Source organism: Caretta caretta, chromosome 5 (genome assembly GCF_965140235.1).
Source record: "Caretta caretta isolate rCarCar2 chromosome 5, rCarCar1.hap1, whole genome shotgun sequence".
Classification (NCBI taxonomy): domain Eukaryota; kingdom Metazoa; phylum Chordata; order Testudines; family Cheloniidae; genus Caretta; species Caretta caretta.
This window is the reverse complement of record NC_134210.1, coordinates 18,121,691-18,147,189: the sequence shown is the minus strand read 5'-3', so window position 1 is coordinate 18,147,189 and position 25,499 is coordinate 18,121,691. Positions and strand designations below refer to the sequence as shown.

Sequence of the window (25,499 nt, the reverse complement as noted above, 5' to 3'; positions counted from 1 at the left end):
AGTAAAACCACCCTTTAAGCAAAAAGAACAGGAGTACTTGTGGCACCTTAGAGACTAACAAATTTATTAGAGCATAAGTTTTCATGGGCAGCTTATATCTTTAGCTTTAAGCAGTCTATTCTCTTAACAAGTATTCAAAAGAGAAGGTTCCCTTTGTTGACAAAGTACTTTTTTGTTTGGTGCACAGAAAATGCAATAAATGAACAAATCTCTTCCCTTGACAGGTCTCTTTTGCATTGCATTTTGTCTTTTGGAACTGGAAACTTATCCATTCATCAGATTTATTCCTTTATCAGGTCTTCAGCAGAAAGGTTTTCATTGTGAGGTGGTTTCTGTGTCTGAGTCAGAATAAAGAAAATGCTTCTTTTAGCAAGCTGGTTCTTATCAGGGATTATTTCATTGGGTCTCTGGCTAGTCTGAAAGAAAGGAAAATTACTCCCCAGTAATTCCTTTCATCAGTTTCCTCTTTTCCCATTTTAGGAAGGAACATCTCAAACATCCAGTCCTAGGCAGTGCTCCACTGAAGCAAAGCAGTCCTGAACCCAAAGGACTTCTCTTGCAGAGATCTAGAACCACTGCTCCTACCCTGTCTACCGTAGTCTCTGCAAGCCCGCACAAGATTACGACTGAGGAAAATGGGGCATGAGCAAATTTATCCTTTGCCCTTTCACTGGAAAAAAAATGGCAAAAAACAATGGCAGGAACTGCAGTAATACTTGACCTCAGAAACGGTAACAAGTGATTAACTAGCAGGGATTCTTGTTAAAGCAGGTGGTCTCCTGGGAAGGAAGGGAGAAGTATACACTACTAGGACTTAACCTGAAAGACATGAATCAGACCAAAGAATTGGAGATGCTTCAGGGTAGTTTGGCTGCCAGAGTGGCTTTTCTGCAGTGTGTTTGAGAACAAATCCTCTGGTATGAATCATATTCATCTAACCCAGGGATGGAAAGGCTTCCATTTGCCCTTACTAGGGTATTCTCATTAGACACTACACCTAACTGGTTATCTTTGATTGTTAACCCACACATCATCTATTCAGCCTAGAGAGATATTTTGCTGATCCATATTCCAGAAAACAAATTTTACACTATAAGCCTATTAAACTGCAACACCAATCATTGTGTCATTTCTACCATAAAGTTAAGCAGTCCACTGAGATGGCTTTAATCAGGTTCTCTTAGAAATCAATTGCTCCTCACAATGTACTCTCAGACCTACTATTATTATCCTCCTGATATTCATGGTTTACTGGTTGTTTTTAATCATGATACAATGAAACCCTGTTGAAAGAATAACTGTGAACATGAAAATGCTAAGCTATGAAGCGTTCAGTACTGTTAGACGTAATTATTTGCCTAAAAGTTCTTCACTGTAATATCTCCTCAATAAATAGAGGATCTCTAATAGCTTTCAAGGGAAACTCAGTAATTGATGAGGACTAAGAAGGCTTATTGAAAAATTCCCATGGGTGCTATTGATTCCAGAAGATGCTGCTTGAGCCATCCATGTATGCTGAAAACTGCAGAAATATAAAAGGGTTAATAAAGTAGATGCTGAATGTTCAGAGGATTAGAGGGGGCATTTCAGCTAGAGAGAGGAGAAAAGGAGAACCAGATAATACCTAATTACTTTAAAAAAAATTAATATATGGCCAGATTCTCAGCTGGTGTGAATAAGCATAGTGATATTGACTCTGCAGAATGCAGGAATCTTGCAGTAGAATGTATGGACTTCAGTGGACCCATGTTAAATTATATCAGCTGAGAATTTTGCAAGCCATGTTTTAGAACATGTAAATAGCTAAGTTTTCAATAACTCTAACAATATGCAAACCAACTGTATTCCCAAACAAAAGACCAAAACCAACTGTGTTTCCAGTTCTTGGAATTGTACTTCAAGTATCATGATTTTTCTAGAGTTCTTAAAAATGTAACTTCTGAAATCAAGAGCTTAAATCAGAATCTCAGCTGTAATTAAAAAGAAAAGTAAGTTTCTAGCCCTTATGGTGTGGAGAAAAGCTTTAAAGTTGTGAAGCCACTGTATCCCTGCGGCTCCACAGCCCATTTCTTTATTTTTGGGACTGAGTCAAGATTTTTGAAAGCCTGAGGTTGGCAATACTGAAGGCCTATGCAATCCACAGTCAGCTAGACCTAAATTCTGTGGCAAGATTCCTGCATTCTGTAGCACTTTTATGTGGCAGGTTTGAAATTCTGTGGGGGCTTCATTTAAATTTTAAGGATGTGTTTGTTCAGTGAATTCAATGGAGTACTGAATAACACAATCAGTGCCTTAGGTCCTGTGTTATTTAAAAGAATTTTAAATTAGAAGTATTTTCCACCATCCCTACATTTTCAGTTTTCAGAATGCCAGTGTTTTTTGAATTGACAATGCAGAACCACACTGTAGAAATTGGTAAGGGCATGTCTACACTAAAAACTTAAGTCAATCTATATATTAGGCTGACTTACAGCCACCGCAGTAATTTGCAGTGGTTCATGTCCACACTACCCTCCTTCAGTTGGTGGTGTGCATCCTCAGCAGGAGCGCTTTCACTGACTTAGGAGGGGCAGTGTGGGAAGCTGAGAGCCCGGGCTCTCAGGGCTGCTCGCAGCCCCCCGCCGGGAGCCCAGCAGCTGGCCGGGGTCTTGCCTCCCCACCAGGAGCCTCAGGGCAGTCGGGCTCCCAGCGGGAAGCCAGGATTACTTAGGACAGCCTAGCTTGGAGCAGGGAACCTGGGCAGCAGCTCCTCTGGGAGCGGAGAGGACTTTCATGTCAATTTTATAGCTTCAGTGTCCTAAAATTGACAAAAGAGAGAGCCAACAGCTGATGTAAGTAACATACGCTGCTTTACCTTGACATAACTGTGTAGTGTAGGCCAGGGCTAAAAGTGAATATGGAGGTTTTGGCAGCTAAATAAGGGGTGGCTAAGGCTTTTTGCACCTGAAGAGGATTGGAAGTCAGTCAGGGATTGTATGATAACCACATTAGTTTACACACACGGATTTTCTCTGTCTCAAATTTCTGCTTCTTTCACATCAGATTTCAGGGCCCTCCTTTTCCTACTGTTGTGTCTTTCGCTCTTTACTTAACAAAGCATGAGTCCCAAATTACTGTGTTCACTAAATACACACAAAAGTGCAAGGTCTACTATATGTGCAAGAAGAGAGTTCATAAACTATTTACATGAATACTACCCTATTCCTATGCACTACTCGTAGCATGAACCAAAGGTCATAGCATGGATTGTAGCTTGGTTTTATCACAATGGTACCAAACGGTGGCATACTAGCAATATAGGAAAATAAGAACAGCCATAGTGGGTCAGACCAATGTTCCATCTAGCCCAGTATCCTGTCTTCCGACAGAGGCCAATGCCAGGTGCTTCAGAGTGACTGAACAGACCAGGCAATAATCAAGTGATCCATCCCCTCTTGTCTACTCCCAACTTCGAGCAAACAGATGCTAAGGACACTCAGAGCATGATGCTTCATCCCTGCTCATACTGGCTAACAGCCATTGATTGACCTATCCTCTATGAACTTATCTAGTTCTTTTTTGAACCCTATTATAGTTTTCGCCTTCACAACATTCCCTGGCAAAGAGTTCCACAGGTTAACTGTGCATAGTGTGAAGAAATACTTCCTTGGTTTGTTTTAAACCTGCTGCTTATTAATTTCATTGGGTGACCCCCTACTTCTTGTGCTATGTGAAAGAGTAAATAACATTTCCTTGTTCACTTTCTTCCCACCAGTCAACATTTTATACAACTCTATTATATCCTCACTTAATTGTCTCATTTCCAAGCTGAAAAGTCCCAGTCGTTTAAATCTCTTCTGATATGGAAGCTGTTCCATACCCCTAATAACTTTTGTTGCCCTTCTCTGTACCATTTTGAATTCCAATACATCTTTTTTAGAGATGGGGTGACCAGATCTGTGTACAGTATTCAAGATGTGGGCATACAAGAGATTTATAAGCAGGCATTATGATATTTTCTGTCTTATCATCTATCCCTTTCCGAACAGTTCCTAATATTCTGTTAGCTTTTTTGACTGCCACTGCACACTGAGTGAATGTTTTCAGAAAACTATCCAAAACAACTCAAAGATCTCTTTCTTGAGTGATAGCAGCCAATTTAGATCCCATCATTTTGTATGTATAGTTTGGGTTATGTTTTTCAATGTGCATTACTTTGCATTTATCAACATTGAATTTCATCTGCCATTTTGTTGCCCTGTAACCCAGTTTTGAGAGATCCCTTTGTAACTTTTTGTAGCTGCTTTGGACTTAACTATCTTGAGTAATTTTGCATTGTCTTCAAATTGTATCACCTCACTGTTTACCCATTTTTTTTCAAATCATTTATGAATATGTTGAATAACACTGGTCATAGAATATCAGGGTTGGAAGGGACCTCAGGAGGTCATCTAGTCCAACCCCCTGCTCAAAGCAGGACCAATCCCCAATTTTTACCCCATATCCCTAAATGGCCCCCTCAAGGATTGAACTCACAACCCTTTGGTTTTAGCAGGCCAAAGCTCAAACCACTGAGCTATCCCTCCCCCCAATACTGTATAGTACTGACCCCTGGGAGACACCACTATTTACCTCTCTATATTCTGAAAACTAATAATTTATTTCTACCCTTTGTTTCCAATCATTTAGTTACTGATCCATGACAAGACCTTCCCTCTTATCCCATGACTGTTTATTTTACTTAAGAGCCTTTAGTGCAGGACCTTGTCAAAAGCTTTCTGAAAGTCTAAGTACACTATATCTGCTGGATCACCCTTGTCTACATGTTTATTGACTCCCTCAAAGACTTCTAATAGATTGGTGAGTCTAGGTCATGATTTCCCTTTACAAATGCCATGTTGACTCTTCCCCAACAAATCATATTCATGTAGGTGTCTGATAATTCTGTTCTTTACTATAGTTTCAACCAATTTGCCTGGTACTGAAGTTAGGCTTACCGGCCTGTAATTGCCAGGATCACCTCTGGAGCCTTTTTTAAAAATAGGCATCACATTAGCTATCCTCTAGTCATCTGGTACAGATGCTGATTTAAATGACAGTTTACATACCACAAAATAGTATTTTTATTTGCAAGTTCTGGGAGCAGCACCAGCATCGCTATGTATTCCTGGCAGAAAAATTAACATAGTGGTAGAAGATGCAATGTTCTCTTCTTCCTCCCTGCCACCACTGACCATATGCCATCAAAATGGAAAGCAGGATATAAACATGGAATTTTGCTGCCAGAGGTAAAAACCATACTGCCAATCGCCAGGAAACCATGATGGCATGCCAATGACAGAGCACTGGTAAAACAATGGTATCTGTTAAAAAAAAATCATTTAAGATAAATGTCCTCCCTCCCTGTTTGAAGACCCATCTTTCTGCTGCAACACACTCTGCTCTTAGTCTTCCCTTTCTTCTCTCCAAACTCCTCAGCCCCCTTCTCTCTACATTCATCCTCCTCTGACTCTACTCCCAATCTCCTTTCTTTGCTCTTCAAACCTCTCTGCCCCAGTCACTTACAAGTCTCTAGCTTGGGATGTCAAACAAAGTCACAAACTTGAGATACAATGTGGTGTAGAAGACAAGCACCAGATTAGGAACTGAGGTACCTCAACTCCATCCTTCGCTTTGCTACTGACTTCCTGTGTAACCTAAAATCTTATATGCCAGACTTCAGCCTATGTGAGTTCTTAGAGCGGAGTTATAAACCCATAAAAATGGAGTTTATAATGGAATGCTGACAGATTTAACTATAGCTACCCTAATGGGGATCAGTGTAATAAAATGAATGCAATCACTCACTTCATTTTACCAGATTTGATTGCTATGGAGAAGATTAAGAAACTTAACATCTTGCACTCCACTAAATTGCTTTTTTCCCCCAGACTTTTCCTACCGTATCTAGTAAAATGGTATGCCCTTTGTGATACCACTTACTTGTAAACATCATCATTTTTGTCTCCATATTCAAACACACACATTTAACAGCTTGCATTAGCATTCTCTTCTCTATAGCACTTAATTTCATATCAGGCCAATTTTACTCTGAATCTGATTCAAATTAAACCTGAGTTATTATGCAAGGTGCAAAGTTTCAGTTTAAGTAAAATCAGGACCATTTTCTTTTGTTTGATTGTTTGTTTTGCATGAAAAAAATAGCCTAATAAATTTTAATCATTTCAATCTTTTCAAATTGAAAGCTTTTCAAGAGCATTTTTGCACTTAAGAATATAAGACATGCTTTCTATTTCCATTCTTAAGGCTTGTATAGAATCATAGACATTAGAACTGGAAGAGACCTTTGCGTCATCCAGTCAATCTCCCGTCAATGAAGAATTGTCTCTCTCTAGGTGAATAAGGAATGAGAGAGTGTAAGAATGATACATTTCTCCTTGTAAATCGGTGATCATCCAACATCAATTTTGGCATGCAGTGAAATCTGGAGACATAAGTTTCCCCACACCTAGCTTGTCAATCAAATCCCCAAACTGTAAAGTGCACATGAAATAATTCTATTGTTCAAATGCAGGCAGCAGTTGGGAGTGGAGAAATCTGCCATGCTTTAATTAATTTGCTTTGATATTGTGCTTTCTGAAACTTGGTGATTGACTCAATTCATATAAACATCTCCTTCCTGCAGTGACATTCTGTGGCATCTAAAATGACCTGCTTCTCATTTGCCCACCTGAGGTCACTAAGGACAACTAGAAATGTTGTAAACAGCTCCCCTCATCTTATTAAACACCACTTTTGAAATGTGTATAGATTTCAAGTATGGGAGGTCACGATACCATTAGAGAGGTTAAACTGGAAACAAGAAAGCATGCAAGTGGTCACAAGATCATTTCAAGGTACACAATTAAATTAACCTATACAAATCTGTGCAGGTGGCTACATCTATATTACTTATCTGGGACAGAGAATGAAATCCAGAAATGGGGAGAGGAATTGTCAAAAAGGAAACTGACTTCTGGAGATGAGCAAATTCCACAACGCATTGTCTACAAATATTCCTATTTTAAAAAAACGAATTTACTTTAGCTGGGATCATTCAACCTTTTGTACTCACCCTATGTGAACATTTCGCTTATTGACTTTTACTAGCATGAATGCATGGGGAAAGCAAATCTCAAAGCTATGTGGAAACTAAATTTTAAATCCATACTTCACAAGGTATTTATTCCAAACGGCCTGCATGGTCATCCAATTAGGGATCAGAAAAAAGGTAGTGTGAATTATCTGACCAACCAAAACAAAACAACACCACTCAAACGTCAAATAGAAGTATAAAATTCTTGTACTGAACTGTTCACAATTTTGAAAAAGAATATCACAGGCTTCAGCAAATATAATTTAAAAACAAATATATCCAAAGAAACGGTGATCTGCTCTTGATCATTTTTATGCTAGTTTTGTCTAAAATTATTCATTGTGAATTATTTGCTCAGCTCTATGTATTTCATAAGAAAAGCCTTATTATCTACTCTATGTCACAAATAAGGGCTTAAGATTTCAGTATTTTTGTCTCTCTCTGTGCTATAAATTGCACTGCAGATTATAAGGAAATGAATGGTTGAGGAACGATCCCAAAAGGTTTATTATTAATATTTCACATGTTTATGTAACCCTTCACCCGCAAAGGATCTCACCATGCTATGGAAACCATATCAATAAGGCACTTCGGAAATGCAGAGACATCCTCTGTGAAGGGTGTCAAGCAACCACACATATAGTGCTCCACATCTGTAGGAAGATGGAGAAGTTTTCCCAAAATATTAGTGAAAATCCCTACTCTCACAAAGACTCCTGGAGATCTTTATTATGAATGCAGAGCAGACAGCCCTTTAATATCTGGCCTGAAAGACCAGCACCCAAAGTGGTAATCAGTTTATCTACCTCAAAAGGATGATGGGTTGAGCTGAATCATGGGATTTGAACCTGAGATTCTAGAGGTTTCTGAACAAAAAACTTAGATCACTAAGCTAGTATCACAGAGTGACACTGGCCCTCTAAGAGGGATCAGAGTAAGTGAAGCTGTGACTCATCAACTGCCTCCTAATTGGGCTTAAAAGAGGACACCTGGGCCATAGAGGGGGAGAGACCTGGTGAGCAAAGGTTGCCTTAGACCACAGGCAGAGTCAACAAGGAAAAGGGCAAGCAAGAGCTGCCTGAGAATCAGGGGCAGGTGAGAACTGCCAGAGACCAGGGGCATGTGGAAGGTCCTGGAAGGAAGCTGTAGTTGGTTCCTGGGAAAAGATGGGGAGGTCAGGCAGCAGTAGAGGGAGTTGCCTGCTGACATCTAAGTCGGAGAGTCAAAGTTGAGGACCAGCAACTGCTGACATAGCTGAGTCAGAAAGCTGGGCCCAGGGGAACAGTGAGAGGGTCAGAGGGAATGAGAGCTGCTCTTTTGGAATGGTAATTTCCCGCCAGAGAGACTGGGGGAGGTTCCCACTGAAAAGAGTGGGGATATACTCCTGCTGGAAGGGCTAGGCTGGCTGTCCTGCCAGAGGGATAACCACAGGGACAAGGACAGACACAGTCCAGGTGTGATGGAAGATGCTAGAATGTGTTATGTTAATGGATGTGCTGTCTGGGGATTTTAAAGACTATTTGTACTTGTGTGATAAATGGACTATGTTTTGGGATTTAGAATTTGGACTGTTCACACAATGATTTTGTAATAAACTAGCCTCATCCAAGGGTATTATTGAAGTAAGAAAGCATGGCATAGAGTTATGGGGGACTCTGAAGGAGGGAAACCTGATGTAGGTGGGATGTTATGCCACAGGAGAATGACACTTTAGCATGAACCAGGAAAAAATATATAAATAGGTTTCGATTTGATCTGGGCAAATAACTGATTTTGCAGTTCACTGGCAATTCTTTAAAAAAAAATCACTTTGACCCAAACTGAATCTAAAAAATGTCAGTAAATTAGGAGGGGAGGGGGAATTTAGTCAAATGAAAGTTTATTTGCTACCCAAACATAAGAATGGCCATACTCGGTCAGACCAATGGTCCATCTAACTTACTATCCTGTCTCTGACAGTGGTCAGTGTCAGATACTTCAGAGGGAATGAACAGAACAGGGCAATTTTGAGTTGTCCCATCCCAGCTTCTGGCAGTTGGAGGTTTAGGGACACCTAGAGCATGGGGTTGCATCCCTGATCATCTTGGCTAATAGCCACTGATGGACTATCCACCATAAACTTATCTAATTATTTTCTGAACCCAGCTTTTCTTTTGGCCTTCACAACATCCCCTGGTAATGAGTTCCACGGGTTGCATGTGTGTGGTGTAAAGAACAACTTTGGTTTGTTTTAGCCCTACTGCCTATTAATTTCCTTGGGTGACCCCTGGTTCCAGTACTGTGAAGAGGTAAATAATATTTCCTTATTCACTTTCTCTGCACCATTCATGGTTTTATAGATCTCTATCATATCCCCCCCTTAGTCATCTCTTTTCTAAAATGAACAGTCCCAATCTTTTTAATCTCTCCTGATATGGAAGCTGGTCTGTACCCTTAATCCCTTTTGTTGCCATTCTGTGCATCTCTTCGAATTCTAATATACCTTTTTTGAGATAGGGTGACCTGACCTGCATTCATTACTCAAGGTTTGGGCATACTATGAATTTATATTATTTCTGTTTTATTATCTATTTCCTAATGGTTCCTAACGTTCTGTTAACTTTTTGATTGCTGCTTAACATTGAGTGGATGTTTTCCAAGAACTATCCACAATGACTCCAACATCTCTTTCTTGAGTGGTAACAGCTAATTTAGACCCCAGCATTTAGTATGTATAGTTGGGATTATGTATGCCAAAGTGCATTACTTTGCACTTATCAGCATTTAATTTCATCTACCATTTTGTTGCCTAGTCACTCATTTTACTGAGATACCTTTGTAACAATTTTCATTCAGCTTTGGACTTAACTACTTTGAATTATTTTGTATAGTCTTCAATTTTTCCCATCTAACTGTTTACCCCCTTTTCCAGATCATTTATGAATATTATACACATTACAGGTCCCAGGGCAGATCCTGGGGGAACCCCACTATTTACCTCTCTCCTTTGTGAAAACTGACCATTTTTTCTACCCTTTGTTTCCTATCTTTTGACCAGTTACTGATCTGTGAGAGAACCTTTCCTCTTATCCCATGACTACTTAGTTTCCTTAAGAGCTTTTGGTGAGGGAGGGACCTTGTAAAAGACTTTCTGAAAGTCCAAGTACACTACATCCACTGGATCACCCCTGTCCATGCTTGTTGACCCCTTCAAAGAATTTTAAGAGATTTGTAAAGGTATCATGCCCCACCAAAGCTGAAAAAAGAACAATTTTGTTTAGTTTCTGGGTACTTAAATGTAAAAGCAAAGGCAATGAGGGGCTAGAGTCACAAAATGGCTGCAGGAGGAGATGGTGCACCCAACATAACTTTTAGCTCAGGCACTCATCTGGGATGTGGGAGAGCCAGGTTCAATTCCCACCTCTGCCTGATGCAGATCAGGGGTCTGAACTTGGTGTCACACATTGAAGAGAAATGCCCTAGCAACTGGGCTATGAGATATGATGGTGTGGGGCTCTCTCAATCTCTCCAATTATCTATATATAGTCATTGGAACAGGAACATGGACTTGGGTCTCCTACCTCACAGGTGTGTACCCTAACCAATAAGCTATCAAGTCTTTCTCTCTCTCTTTCTGATTCAATGACTAAAGTATTTTATATAAAGTGGAACAGCTTCAACTGGAAAGACTACCCTTATAGCCCAAGGGGTAGGGCACTGTCATGCAGTGTGAAAAACTCATTTCTAAATAGCTGCCCTAATCCGAGGTGCTTAGATATTACAGTGAATAGATTCATAGAAATATAGGGCTGGCAGGGACCTCAAGAGGTCATCCAGTCCAAACCCCTGCACTGAAGCAAGACCAAGTAAACCTAAACCATCCCTGATAGGTGTTTGTAACCCCTTAAAAATCTCCAATAATGGGCATTCCACAACATCCTTTGGAAACCAATTCCAGAATGTAATTACCTTTATAGTTAGAAAGGTTTTTCTAATATCTAATCTAAATCTCCCTTGCTGCAGATTAAGCCCATTACTTCTTTTCCTACATAGAGAACAACTGATCACAGTCCTCTTTTTGTAACCGCCCTAATATATTAGAAGACTGTTATGGTCCCCAGTCTTCTTTTCCCAAGACTAAAGAGTTTATTTTAACCTTTCCTCAGAGGTCAGGTTTTTCTAACCCTTTTATCATCATTTTTGTTGGTCTCCTCTGGACTCCAATTTGTCACCTTTCCAGAAGTGAGGTGCCCAAAACGGAACACAGTACTAGAGCTGAGGCCGCTCCAGCGCTACATCTCAAGTACTAATACTCGCATCACACGGTGACACTGAAAGAAGATCCAATAATAGCAGGCCTTACTTTGATACTCCTACTTTTTAATTGTCTGTTACATCACTATTAGGCCCAGAGGGAAAAAAGTCACAGTAAAACTGAAAGCAAGATTAAGAGAAATTATAGACTGCAGAAGAAAGAACGAACAAATTTGTCTAGGTTGCAAAACAAATAATTCTAAAGCTGTTGGGGACTTAGATTACATAACTAGTGTCAAGGACAGCCTTAGGCAAAAGCGACACAAGTGAGCGGTTGGCCCCTGTAGTCCTACACTAACTCAGCTACTCACAGTCTGGCCTCCCAAGTGGAAGATTACGGCTGAACAAGTATAAAACTGACCCTGGGCAGTGAATTTGTTCAGATGGACAGCAAAGAAGAGCAAGAAGGGACCAAGCTATGAGCAAGAGAAAGATGTTCCAGATGGAAAAGCACCTACTACAGACTGCACGTGAATTATGACATGCTAGGAACTAAGAGCAGGACCAGGCCTAGCCTTTCCTCAGTGCCTGAATGACTGGTCAAGCTGGAAATAGGATGTTGTGGGGAGGAGGTAGGATGGGAAGAACAAAAAAAAACCCATAATGATTCAAATAGTTTGCAGGTAACCATAGGTTTAGGGAAGTTGCCTGAGTCATAAAGGCTGTTTCTCACCAAGATAGGTGCATACTAATAGATTCCTTGCTTATTCTACCATGGGAGCACTTGTGGAGATACCCGACTTAGGAAAATTAGACCATTACATTAATTAAATTTCCTTTGTATCAGTTCTAAACATCATTCACAAATTTTAATTTATGCTTGAAAAGAAAACAGAAGAGTGACATCAGTAATGATCAGTACACCCATTTATTTTCAAGCTTAAAAGCATTATGACTATACCACTTATTTAATTTGGGGCAATAAAGGACAAGTGGGATGAAATTATAATAAAGGGAAAATTGAGGCTTAATGTCCAGGAAAACTTCCCAAGAGATTTGTACAGCAGACTTCCTAGGAAATCACATCACTTGGGACTTTTAAAACCAGAGTGGACATAGCATGAGAAAATGCACTATAGGGAACACTAGATTGTGATTCACCAAATCTGCTAGTTCTCTAGAAACCAATTGGTGCCTGGAGACTGTGGAGAATCAGGCCCCAAGTCAGGATGCAAGTGAACAGTCAGGCATATTATTTGGTTTCCCAATATGTCCTTCTAAGTTTCAGATCACAGCATAATTAATTTTTCAGTTTTATTAGAATGGTGCTTAATCTGCTTTAACAATGTGATAGAATGGACATTTGTATGTGTGTGTATGCACACATACGTGTAAATCTTACAGTGATAACAATGGGACATTAAACAGTAATAGCACAAAGTGTGCAATCAGGAACAGTCCATTTCATTAAGTAAAAACACAATTAAGTAGTATTAGTCATCAAGTGATATAGGAAGCACTCCTGCATGCACACACTATTGGGCCATGTAGCTTTAAAGAGAGAGAGAGAGAGAGAGAGAGAGAGAGAGAGAGAGAGAAGAAAAAGAAGAAAAACAAAACTTCAAGATCATCCTTCAGCACAACAAAATTAACCAATTCCCGAATGATTTCTAAGTGGTCCTACACACCAGTACTCAGTGTGCTGCCTAGGTACAAGTTTATCTTTAAATTATTCACCAACTCAATACATAATAGAACCACATCAACTCACAGGCCTTTATAACATATTGAATTTGAATAAAAGAATCATGCTTTGAATATAAAAAGAAAAATAGGGAAACGTCATTGATAAAAAGTTCATAAAAGTCCAGTCACACTACTGAATTTACTATCAGATGGTCATATTTTTCTCAGAGTTTTCCAGCATTATTGTCTCTTCTACTGAGTTACTAAGATTTAGACCTTTGTTATTTCAGCATTTATCAAGAAACTCAATTTTTAGAGAGCCACAGGGGATTTTTGGAAAGAAATTGGTTTTAGTTTTCTTCTACAAAATTATTTTAAAAGTTACTACCTAGATTTTCTTAACTTCGCCGCAGTATGGCTCACTTTCATTGTTACACAAATAACAGTTTTTAAGACAAACGTGAAATCAGGGTATGGCTGCAATCAAAAAGATTGCTATGTTGGGGACACTGCACCAGACAAATAGGATGCCAAAGGAAATAACACAGTCAAGGTCAGGCAGGTCTACAGGTCTACCACTAGTTGGATAGGCATTGTATGCAGGGACATGAACAGTCTGGGATTAAGATAGGAACAATCCATGGGCAGGAATGAATGGCAATGCTCCATTGTACACATAAAGATGCTTTGGGATGAGAAGAAGAATGAATCAAATTAATACTTGACAGCTTGAGAGGTGGACATATGTTAAAGGATGCTTGCCTCCTCTATAAAAGTGAGTACCATAGAATCACAGAAATTCAAAAAGGAACAGACCTAATGCTCGCTCTCACATTTTCTAGTGCTGTCTCCAGTCTAGCATTTGCTAATATTCCGCTGACATTTATTTTATTTCATCCCATTACCCCTAGGTAATGTATAGCCCTTGTGACCCTCTAAATCAGTGTTTTTCAAAGTTCAGGTCGTGACCCACTACTGGGTCACGGCAAGTAAGGTACTGGGTCACCTTGCTCAGCACCCAGAGACCCTAGCGGCTCTGGTCAGCACCACCGACCGAGATGTTAAAGGTTCCATCAGCGGTGCTGCCTGGCTAAGGCAGGCTAGTGCCTACCTGTTCTGACACCATGCTGCGCCCCGGAAGCAGCCAGCAGCAGGTCTGGCTTCTAGGTCATGAGGCGCCGGGCACTGCCCCCTCCCCAAGCACTGGCTCCCAGCCAATGGGAGCTGAGGAGATGGTGCCTGCAGGCAAGAGCCGCGTGGAGATGCGAAACTAGGAGCCAGACCTGCTGCTGGCCACTTCCGGGTGCAGCGCAGTCCATGGTGCCAGGACAGGTGGGAAGCCTGCCTCTGCACTCTGGCTGTGCTGCTGACTGGGAGTCGCCGGAAGTAAGCCCATGCCCCAATCCCCTGCCCTAGTCCTGAGATCCCCCAAACCTGGACCCCCTTCCTGAACCCCAAACCCCTCATCCCTGGCACCACCCCAGAGCCTGCCCCCACAGCCCAGAGCCCTGACCCCCCTCCCACACCCCAACCCCTTCCCCCAGCCCAGAGCCCCCTCTCAAACCCTGAACCCCTCATTCCTAGCCCCAGCCCTCACCCCTTCATCCCAACTCTCAGCCCCTCATCCCCAGCTCCACTGGGCCGTGGGCATCAACAATTTTCTTCAACTGGGTCGCCAGAAAAAAAAGTTTGAAAACCACTGCTCTAAATAATTCATTTTAATCTTAGTTTATTAATGCCCTAAAATAGTTGTAAATAGTAATGCCCCTTAGTCTCCTTAGCTGTTAATTAAACGTGCTGTGCCACACATCAATAGTTCTTTTAAAATTATTAGTGGGTTTAAAGTTTTAAAATTAGGAAAATTTCTCTCTCTGTTGGAGAGCTTTGATCTGGGATTCAGATTTTTCTTTCTTCACATCTATAAAATTTTAATCTCAGGTTCAGCCATGATCCTATTCACTAGTTTTCTATTATTCTGAATTTGGCAATACTGTTAGAGAAATTACAATGTGGAACAGTCCCCTGGAATGCATGCCCCTGAACCATGGATGCTGGGGGGCACTGGGGTCCCCAATTGCCCACCATGAATCCAGGCAGGATTCCCTGGGAACCCTGTCTTGGATTTACCAAAGTTCATTGAACCAGCAATGTTTTAGGCAAAACACTTTGGACTCTAAGAATTGTGATTTTCTGACTAAACTTTCTCTTGTTGGAAAAATTCCAACCAGCTCTACTCATTAGGTGAATGTACAGTATCTAGGAAAATGCTGTCCTGTTTCTTATTGGGATTTTTAGGAACAATTTTAAATAAAATAATAACATAAATAATAATAAGTAAAAATTCACATTACCATCCCTATCCATTTGCAATATTTTAGCATTCCACATGCCACCATAATATAGCTGCTAAGAATTTTATAACTAATTTTAATGAAAACACATATTCTAAAAGAAAATTCACTGAAAGATTTTTTACAGATATTGTGATAACTAATATTTTAAGCAGAGAGGAGATTTAATCGTGCTTCTCTTACTGTTATTCAGAAGACAAGTGAGAAAATTTGCAACCTGAAAGTCCCATTGTGTTTAAAAAATATTGTTCTATTTAAATTGTCCTTTGCAATAAAATGAATTGATTTGGCTTTTTTACCACTGAGGAACAAAAACTAAGCCCATTTTGAGTCACAAATGTCTAGGCATATAGGAAAACTCTTGTAGTTAGTTTGGCATAATACAAAAGACATGTTCTTTCAAGAATAAAAAACAGGTTTTGGATTGTTTGCAGTAACATCCAAAATCTGTATCTCATTCCAACTGCACAGTTACCACAAGTGGCTGGAAAGCATGAAAGACTATGTGTATGTTGTCAGAATCCAGGGTCCATTCTATTGTGTTTAGGTATTGTAAGGTGCCATACAACAGGGTTTACAGGTATCTCACATTAGTACTTGTGTAGACATTTATCTTCACTGATTTCCACAAGCAATAACATATGGCAAGATGTTCAGTTACACCAGGGTAGCCAAAAGCATTGGGTCTGTCACAAGTATAGCCTGTATGTTTGTCACATCCCTGACTTCCTTAACAAAAATTGATACTTTACTGTTTCTTCTTAAAACTCTCCTCAGTCAGCCCACTTCTGAGCAAGACTACTGCATTAATTGTATACAAGTTTGGCTCTATATCCGGTGGTGTGGAATATGAGTTTCTAAATGCTTATAAGGTTAAAGTCTGAAGGTCTATGTACCACTTAGGCTCTATAGGTTCAACTGGGGTTCAGGTTGTCCATTAGGCCATTCTGTGGGCCCTCTATGCTGGGTATCTTCTACCCCATAACTACTGAATAATATAAAAGGCTCAGTTCTACCAAAGTGACTCACCCTGAGTAGTTTCTTACTGCATGAGTAGCCCAACTGATTGCAATTGGATCAACAGAAATACAGTAAGATATTACTCAGGGTGAGTGAGGTGGCAGAATGTGTTCATAAATGATTTTTAACAGTTATCGCTTTAGTCATAATTTGCCACAACAAACAACGTAATCAAATTTTTGGATGACAAACATGCAGACTGATCAAGAAGCATGAAGCTGAAGTGCAGGAATTCTGTATAATCTAATCTTTTGGCTTATCTTTTAATACAATTAGGATATTGGGGCCAACTAGTTCAGAAACAGTCTAATTCAGAACCCTAGTTTGACACTCAAATTCCTGCCCTTCCTTCTTCAGTCTAATTAACTAATCTGTATAACCTGTCCTACCTTATTTTTCACCATTACAAGAAAAAAACATGCCCCATTGTGAGAGGGTGTACCAGGCCTTTGTGGACACTGCTGAAAGTCCCGGCATCCTAGTTCATCCCATTCCAGCAAAGTGACAGGAAAGTAGCAACGAAGGTGGATCCTCCAGGCCTGCCTAGAGAAGCCTCAGGGAAGCAGCCCATCAGAGCCCAGAAGGCTCAGATAAAAAGAGCTGCAGAGCCTTAGCAGATCAGTTCCTTGCTGGGACCAGAGGGGCAAGGAAGGATGCTCCTGTCTGGCCAAAGGAGTTTGAGAGATAACCAGAGATTTTTTTTTTCCTGGCTGAATTTTTCATTGCTGGGTTTGGGAGAGAGAGAGAGCTGAAGAACCTTAACCATGAGATAAGGGTGATGCTAAAGGGGCTAGCATGGAAGAGGCCGAGAGAAGCAGCACAACTAATTGAATCAAGCAGGAGATAGGTGCTGTTTATAGGATGCTTGGGTTGAACCCGAAGTAGCGGACTGGCCTGGGTTCCTCTGCCACTGCAGGTGAAGTGGCATAAACTCAAAAGGTGCATAGCTTATTTGGAAGCCAGAACAAAGGGCTGAATTTAAAGGGCCCAGAGTTGGGCTGAAGACCCTAGCAAGGACAAAGAGACTTTTATTTGCTAGAGTCTTTAATACCCTGGAAAGGGTTCATTCTGACTTTATAATTTGACCAGAGGCCCAAGCCACTGAAGACCAACCAGGGTCAGTCAGCAGCCCTTACGTGGCACTAGGGATGTGTAAAGGGCTGTGGTTCACATCCAGCAGCTTGGAGGTGCTCAGGAGGTGAATGTCCCATGACACCTACATGGAAAAGTTTACCCCTCTCAGATTAATCTAGTTGGTAGCCTCATTCAAAAGCCAATTGCTGCATTAAGAACAACAGACTTCCCTCAACCCCCCTCAATAAAAGAGCAATGTTTTGGGTTGGTTAGGGTACTGTTAAAGCCAGAGACTTTGGATCAGTGACCCAAGAATGGTTTATGAATAGAAATCAAATTGCTCAATGTAATGTCTGTATCTGAAGACCTACCCATTACTAGAAATACCAATAATCAGTAGCCTGTTAAATTGGGACTTTTAATAAGATGTTAGAGTAGGAGGCAGCTCTTAGTTTCTCTTCGCTGCTCTCATTCCCACTTCAGCCAAGAACACTTTTACAACTGGTGAGTGTCAAGGCCTCAAGAGCCCTTGAGAAGGTCCTGGAAAATATGATTTGTGGTACATGGCAGGTTCCATGCATAAAATTTCTTGACTACAGACAGCTTTCATTTGACACATTTTCTTCATTAAATAGCACTTTAATAAATGAAAATAGAAGGGGGGAAGGGCTTTAAAAGGGCGATATACTTTCAGTACTCTTGAGCAGTTTGTTCTAAGCAAAGTTGACTGTTACCTTTTGCAAAAGGATCTGTTTAGCAACCATGTTTCTGGTATCATAACTGATCACAGAGGTTCAAAGCTCAACTGATAATATTAACCAAAGATCTATCCAGAGCTTCTCCTGAATCCTTGATATCTGCCGTATTAATTTTGATGGAATTAAATGCACATAGGTATTAACATGACCCTGTCACTGTACAAGACAAAACAGGCAAACATGGTTTTGATTACACAGACCTTGGCGTGCTCAATCCCCTCAATGGCAAATACACCATTAAAAATTATTTACCTTTTATTAAAGATACAGAAAAAGTAAAAAAGTTAAAACACTTGAAATGTAAAGTATTAAATAAGACTTTTATTTTAACAATATCCCTTATTCCTTTTCTCTTTAGCTGTAGAAATTTTGTAGAGGAAAGAATAACTCTGCTTGACAGTCTTTTAGATGGTACTAATAGTGGTATTAACTGTCCTTTTTGGGGGGAGGAGCGAGAGAAGAAGTTAGTTGAAATGGTCTGGAGCACTTTATTGTCCTTGTTGTCAGAGTCAGATTTCCTTGAAGTCAAAACAAGATGCACACACATAAGGGGACAGAAAACAAGAGAAAAAATAGAAAATATAGTTTCTGTCCCTGGAGCTGACTGTTACTTGCAGTCTCATGGCTGGAGAAACATGGGCACACCACATAGTCTGCTCAGTCACTCCACGAACTTCCAAACTAGTACCAGCATCGGGCTACTTAGGGCATTGTTCTTAGCTGCCTCTCTCATGAAGGGCTCACAGTTGTGTTCCAAAAGACTGAATTGTCATTGCTGGCTAAGCCAGACTCAAACAGAAGACAAAGAGAGAAATAGGAAAGAGAAGAAAGAAGGTTAGGAATGAAAAAGGACATGCAAGGGAGGAGTTGAGAACAGAAACTCAAGCCCCATAAATATCACTCTTTTCAATTCATCCATCTTCCACCTGGTATCACTATTCCCCTCTGTCTCTTTTAAGGACCCTGAACGGGTTGAAGAGTGGGTTAAGCCCATCCTCTCATATTTTGTCCACCAATTAGGCCCAATTTCCAACACACCAATTTTGGTCCATTAATCTCCAATTTCATTTGCCTCTTGTTTACCAACCACACATCTCACAGTCCTTGGTACCAGTGGACATTTTTGTTTGGTTTAATTCAGCCTGTCACCCTTCTCTACTTTTTTTCCAAATAATATTATTTAACAATCTGAGTTGATCTTCCATTACTTTGGACAACTTAAAGTACTTGCACAACACAAGCCCTGTAAAAGCAGCTTCATGCAGTGATTAGTGCAACTTACTGGAGTGTTAAACCTTTATTTCTCCTCTTACCCTTCTTCCCTACCCTGTCGTATCTTTCATTTGCCTGTGTCTTAAGTCAGCGGTGTGCTGCCAAAATTTTAACAAGGACTTCTTCAAATATTTTCCAGCTCCCTCAGGAATACATCTGACCTTCTGTCAGCAAAATACTCTTCCCACACTTCAAATAACCCCACATACTTATCCTCTACCCCACAAAATGTAGCAATTCTACACTCTTCCCACACCAAACAGCGGCATCAGTGATTTCACTCTCACCCACATCAATCAGTCCCTTTAACATGCCAGGCTTCCCTCTACCCTGCATCTTTCTTTCTTTTAGAATAACATCTTGGGACCCTAGTCAGGGATTTGGCCTCATTGCTGTACAAACACCACAAGGACAATCCCTGCCCCATAAATCTCACAGTCAGGGATTTAGGCCACACACAACCAATGGATAAGTTGACAGGGAACAGTAGAGACAGGTGCATTTACTTAAATTAGTAATCAGCAGAAGTCCAACCAAAGCCAAACAGCATCTCAGAGGATCCCTTCTTAGGCAGCTGTTCCTCAAAACAGAGGTGATTGTAGCAGGCAGCTGTCCTAAAGCCTCCGTCTTGGGGTGGTTGGTCAGGTAGAGAGTGGGTTGGTGAAATAGGTGTTTTCTGGTAGGTTGGGGATGTACGCCCTTGGTTCTTGAGGTGGGAAGTTTTGTCCGACTGAGAGCGGTCTACCCCACCTTGTACAGGGATCAAGTAGGGGAACTAGGTCTCCCATTGCTATTAAGGATATTAGGTTGGGGGGTAGCTCTCCCAGGATGGTGTGGAGGGCTCAGTAAGTAAACAGGCCTTTGCTGGCTGGTATGAGGAGTCAGCAGGAAAGTGGGTTTCTCCAGATGGTGTGGGCGAGTGGGTCTTCAGTGACTAGTATAGTGGTCAGGTTGGGGAGTGGATGTCCCCTAGACCAGTGGCTCTCAACCTTTCCAGACTACTGTACCCCTTTCAGGAGTTGGTCCCACCACCTGTGGTGTTGAGCATGAGGGTTTTCCCTATGGGACTCAAAGAACAGGTTCCTGTATGGATGTGTAGGAGAACCCTGCACTGAGATGGATGTGACTGAAGGAAGGTCTTCCTCCTCCTTGGTATCTTCCAACTAAGGGGGCACCAGCTGAAAAAGGGTGGAGAGTCCAGTGGTACTGGAGAGTGATAGTAGTCTGGAGAATGGGGTCTCAGTACTGAGAGGTATGTGGTACCCATGAGTAGTGGAGATTCCAGTCCATCTGCCACTGATAAAAGTCTTTTGAGTATCTGAATTCCTGTGGTACTGAGTGGAGGATTGGTACTGACATAATAGCGTGCTTGGCAGTTGAAGCAGACATACTGTAGATTTTGAACATACCAAAGTAGGCGCCAATGGTCTGACACTGGTTTGCATGGTTGTACTGAAGATCCTGATTGGGGAGCTACTAATGATGGAGCTGTGCTCAGTGGTACTGGTTTGGAGGAGTGCTTATCCTCCTTGTCCCTTTTAGACAGTTCCAGGGCTCTGTTGGAAATGTGTTTCTCTTAAGAGTTCTGGGATTTCCCAGACCCACCAGTTCTGGAGGAGGAGTCTTTTGCCTCTACAGTGCTGAGCTGAGAGGTTGGGGCTTCTGATGCCATGGACTCAGCAGGGGACGGGGGTCTTTTGGGAACAGGGTCCTTATGATAACAGTCAGCAGTTCTCTTTTGGGACCCTTCATTGAGGTCTCAAGAGTTTTGCCCCTCTTAGGCGAGATCTGTGTTGAGGTCAAAGGGGAACTTGATCTGCCCAGAGACAGATGTCTGTGGGAAGGTCTTCTGACCTGACTCTGAACTGGGTCAAAAGGAGCACTCCAGCAGCAGCTTGACCTCACAGTTCTTCCTTGCTCTGGATTTAAGAGCCAGGCAAAAGTTACACTTCTGGGAGACATGTGACTCTCCCAGGCAGCTGACACACTTAGAGTGGCCATCACTGACCAAGATAGGCTCCCAACAAGAGAGGCAATGTTTGAATCCTGGAGAGTCGGGCCTGCCCTGCCAGGAGAGAAAGGCTCCCTGAAGTGAGGGAGAGGACCAAAGTTAATCCTCACACTACTTATCTACTAACTATGCAACTAAAACCAACTAACACTAAACTATAAAGAAGAAGTTCACTCAGGCATTCTCAAGGCAGACACGCTAGGGCTCTGTCTTAGGCCGAGGTGGTTGAGAGGGAACCGAGGACAGATCGACCGCGGCAGCCCTATGTAGCCTCAGTGCATGGCACAAGGATGTATAGGCAGGTCAAACAGACACTGCAAACAGGAAATCTCTGATTAAGGATGCAAGAGACACAGGTGTACCTGAAGTGGAACACTCATAGGGACATTACTGAATGAAGAATTTTTAGCCCACCTCACCCAGTCTGCTGCTGAAGGAATGGATCCCATCTGCGTTCAAGTCGAGCAATCAAGTTGCATTTTCTAGGTTTATCTTTGGAACAAGAGTGGCTACAAATTTATTTTTCTTCTTCAAGAAAAAAATTCCTTTCACATGACCCAAAGAATAGCTCCGTTAACAAGGGAGCTCTCCAGTTGCTTCAAGTACCATCAACTCTGATTCTTAGCATGACTGTAAAAAAATACTTACCTAGACTCTCTTTCCTCCAAGGAGATTAGAGACTTGGCTGCTTTCAACCATCGTAAGACCAAGGACCCTGAGCCTGCAAGTCTCCCATAGTAAATAAAGTAAGATAGGGGAATATAGTCCAGCTCTGGATATCTACTCGCAGGAAGTCCAGTTCAAGTTCTGACCATTCTAGGCAGCCAAAACATTATTTCAGTCAGAGCCAGATCTAGTAACACACTGCTCAAGATCAAAAGAAAACCTACTGCCCTGTGAAATATTTTAATAATGGTTTACAATGATCCTACAGAAACAGGCTGAAAGCTAGATGCCATGGGATACTAAATATAACAGGGGTGGGCAAACTACGTCCCAACTGTCCTGCCTGGGCCCTGAGCTCCCGGATGGGGAGGCTAGCCCACCCACCTCCCAGGCTTTCAAATAAGTCTTTCCTGCCAATCTGAGCAGCATGATAAGAGTAAGGGGACAGGGGGAGGGCAGGAGGTGCCGGGAGGCGGTCAGGGGGCAGTTGAATGAGGCAGAGGTTTGGGGGAGTGGGCAGGAGACAGGGAGCGTTGAATAGGGGGTGAGGTCCCAGGGGGGCCAGGGAGTGGGGGGAGGTTGGATGGGGGTGGGGTCCTGGGGGGGGGCAGTTAGAGACAGGGGTCCTGGAAGGGGGTGGTCAGGGGACAAGGAGTGGGGGAGGGATGGATGGGTTGGGGGTCCCAGGGGGCAGGGGTGTGGATAGGGGGCAGGGCAGTCAGGGGACAGGAAGCGGGGGGGGGGTTGGATAGGGGGTGAGGTCCTGGGGGGCAATTAGGGGTGGGGGGTCCCGGGAGGGGGCAGTCAGGGGGCAGGAAGTGGGAGGGGGTGGATAGGGGACGGGGGCCAGGCTGTTTGGGGAGGCACAGCCTTCCCTACCCGGCCCTCCATATCGTTTCACAACCCCGATGTGGCCCTCAGGCCAAAAAGTTTGCCCACCCCTGAAATATAACAACACTTCATTATTTAACCTTTCATTCAAGGGTCTCAAAGCAGTTTGCAATGATTAGCTGATTAAGGCCTCACGCCACCCTGTAAAGTGGAGTACAGTTATTCCCATTATGCAAAAGGGGAAACAGACATGGAGAGGCTATTGCCTATCCTTTTAAGTGCCCACTAACTTGAGGTGACGACATTTTTGACACACCTAAAGCATTCACAAAGGCCGAGCACCTACCATCCCTTGTGTCTTCAGTTGGCATTGTGGATGCTTGGTACTTCTGAAAATCATATGTAGGAGCACTAGCTCAGGCCCCCAAACAGTGAGTCACCCAAAATTATTGGCCACCTGTAATAATTTAGGCTCAAATGGTTATCATATAGAAACTCAGTGTTAGAGCCATAATGAAACCCAGGTCTCTTGATGACCAATATTCTGTTCTCACCACTGTATTATACTTCCTCCCAGGTACTTCAAAAAAGAGCTACAGAAATTAAGGCTACAAATTTCAATAAGTTGTATAATGGATTCTTGTCAGTGCGGAAAAAAAAGACCTAAACTGAAAAACAAATTATGCACATTTTACGTCCCACAGAGGTTCAGCGTTTTATTTTTTCTAAGGCTGAATTAACTAAGAAAGCAGTTAATTTCCAATTTCTTCTTGTTTTGAAGACAATAAATATGCAGCAAATATCTCACTGCAACAAGGAGCTGATTAGACATATTTAAGCAAGAATAGTTGCTTGTCAAAAATAATTCATGTGTCATGTCTGGCTTTATTTTATTTATTTTTGGGGGGAAACCAAACCACACATTTCCGCCAGAAGAATGTTTCCCTACATTTTAATGCTTCTTTAAAATTGTTCTCACAAGACAACGTTTCTAGCAGTTTAAACGACAGAAGAGTTATTCCTACCTGCTACAGTGACTTTAGCTGTCCGACTGATGATAGCCCCAATACCTTCTAAAGAGGCCTCACATTGGTAGAGACCCTCATCTGGCTTATGGTGCCTGGAATGGACTATGCTTTGTATCAAAAGGGAACCATTGGCCATCTGCTGTCTCCTTTCATCCACTGCCAGATTTAAGAAGACTGCATCTTTCTTCCACTTGATGACAGGAATTCCTTGATCTGACTCCACTATGCAATTCAGCAGCACATTACTTCCACGCATGGTGACAGCATCTGAAGGCTCAGTCAGGAACCGCAATGATGTAAAACCCTTAACTTGTGAACCTAAAATAAGAAAAGCTTGGTTATTCATTCACGTACAGGGAGATAGATGCCAGTTCTGGTGCATTAACTCATTGAAGAGTACGAACACAAAATCCCAGAATAATGACAGGTTTCAGAGTAGCAGCCGTGGTAGTCTGTATCTGCAAAAAGAAAAGGAGGACTTGTGGCACCTTAGAGACTAACAAATTTATTTGAGCATAAGCTTTCGTGACCTGAGCTGTAGGTCACAAAAGCTTATGCTCAAATAAATTTGTTAGTCTCTAAGGTGCCACAAGACCTCCTTTTCTTTTTGAAAATCCCAGAAGACACTTTGGGTGCCTGGCGAACAGTCTGAGAATTAATTTAATTTAAAATAGCATGTCTCAGCAAATTGACTAAGGAAAACCAAGATGAATATTTTGGTGCCACCAGTTCAAATACAATATTTACAGAAGGGAGACAAATATGTAAACAAAGCAAAATACCTCTAACCACTCCCCCCCCACAAGCATTACTTCAGGAAACAAGTTCCAACGTGTTCAATTTGCTCTAGTGCAGTGGATCAGTACAAAGCCTATGCACTATTTCAGTACCATTTTGAGGGTATAAGTGGAATTTACTCTAATTGGCTCGTAGGGCTTGTGCTGGATCCCTGCACAGAGCTGAATTTCACCATGAGAAGTTTGCAAATAGCACTTGGGTGGCTTTGTATTTATGAGCAACCTTTCAGAGGAGATTAGACAAATCCAGAGTCTGGCAATCTTCTGGAAGTGCTCCCAACTCTTTGTATATGATGAAGCTTTTCTCCCCTAACCAGAATGACACTCACATCTGTAGGAGGAAGAGAGTCTGAGACATAAGCCCTTGTATCAGAGGCCTGGTATGAGGCAGGACCTGCTCACAGAATTTGGCAAGAACACGGCTGATTTTGCAGAAAAACACATTTCTAACAAGTGCTAGTCACAAAATGCTCATGCAAACACATGCCAATGTCCAGTGGTACCAGAACATCCCGATATCAAGGATGGTACAAAAATATTACCAAGGATAATAGGAACACACTGACCCATCCTAAAAGATAAGGTCAGAGTGATAGTACATAATAGAGATGTTCTGATCTAACCAACATGTACAAGATGAGTGATAACTAGCGATGTC

General features: G+C 41.8%; 1 protein-coding gene across 2 annotated transcripts in view; it reads right to left on the bottom strand.

Annotated features, from left to right (window-relative positions):
* DCC (DCC netrin 1 receptor) overlaps window positions 1-25,499 on the bottom strand; it is a 948,489-nt gene that overhangs the window by 610,566 nt on the left and 312,424 nt on the right. For both annotated transcript variants that reach the window (XM_048850132.2, XM_048850133.2), the window contains exon 2: window positions 24,042-24,362. In XM_048850132.2, the coding sequence (XP_048706089.1) occupies window positions 24,042-24,362 (321 nt within the window). The remainder of the gene's footprint in view (window positions 1-24,041; window positions 24,363-25,499) is intronic.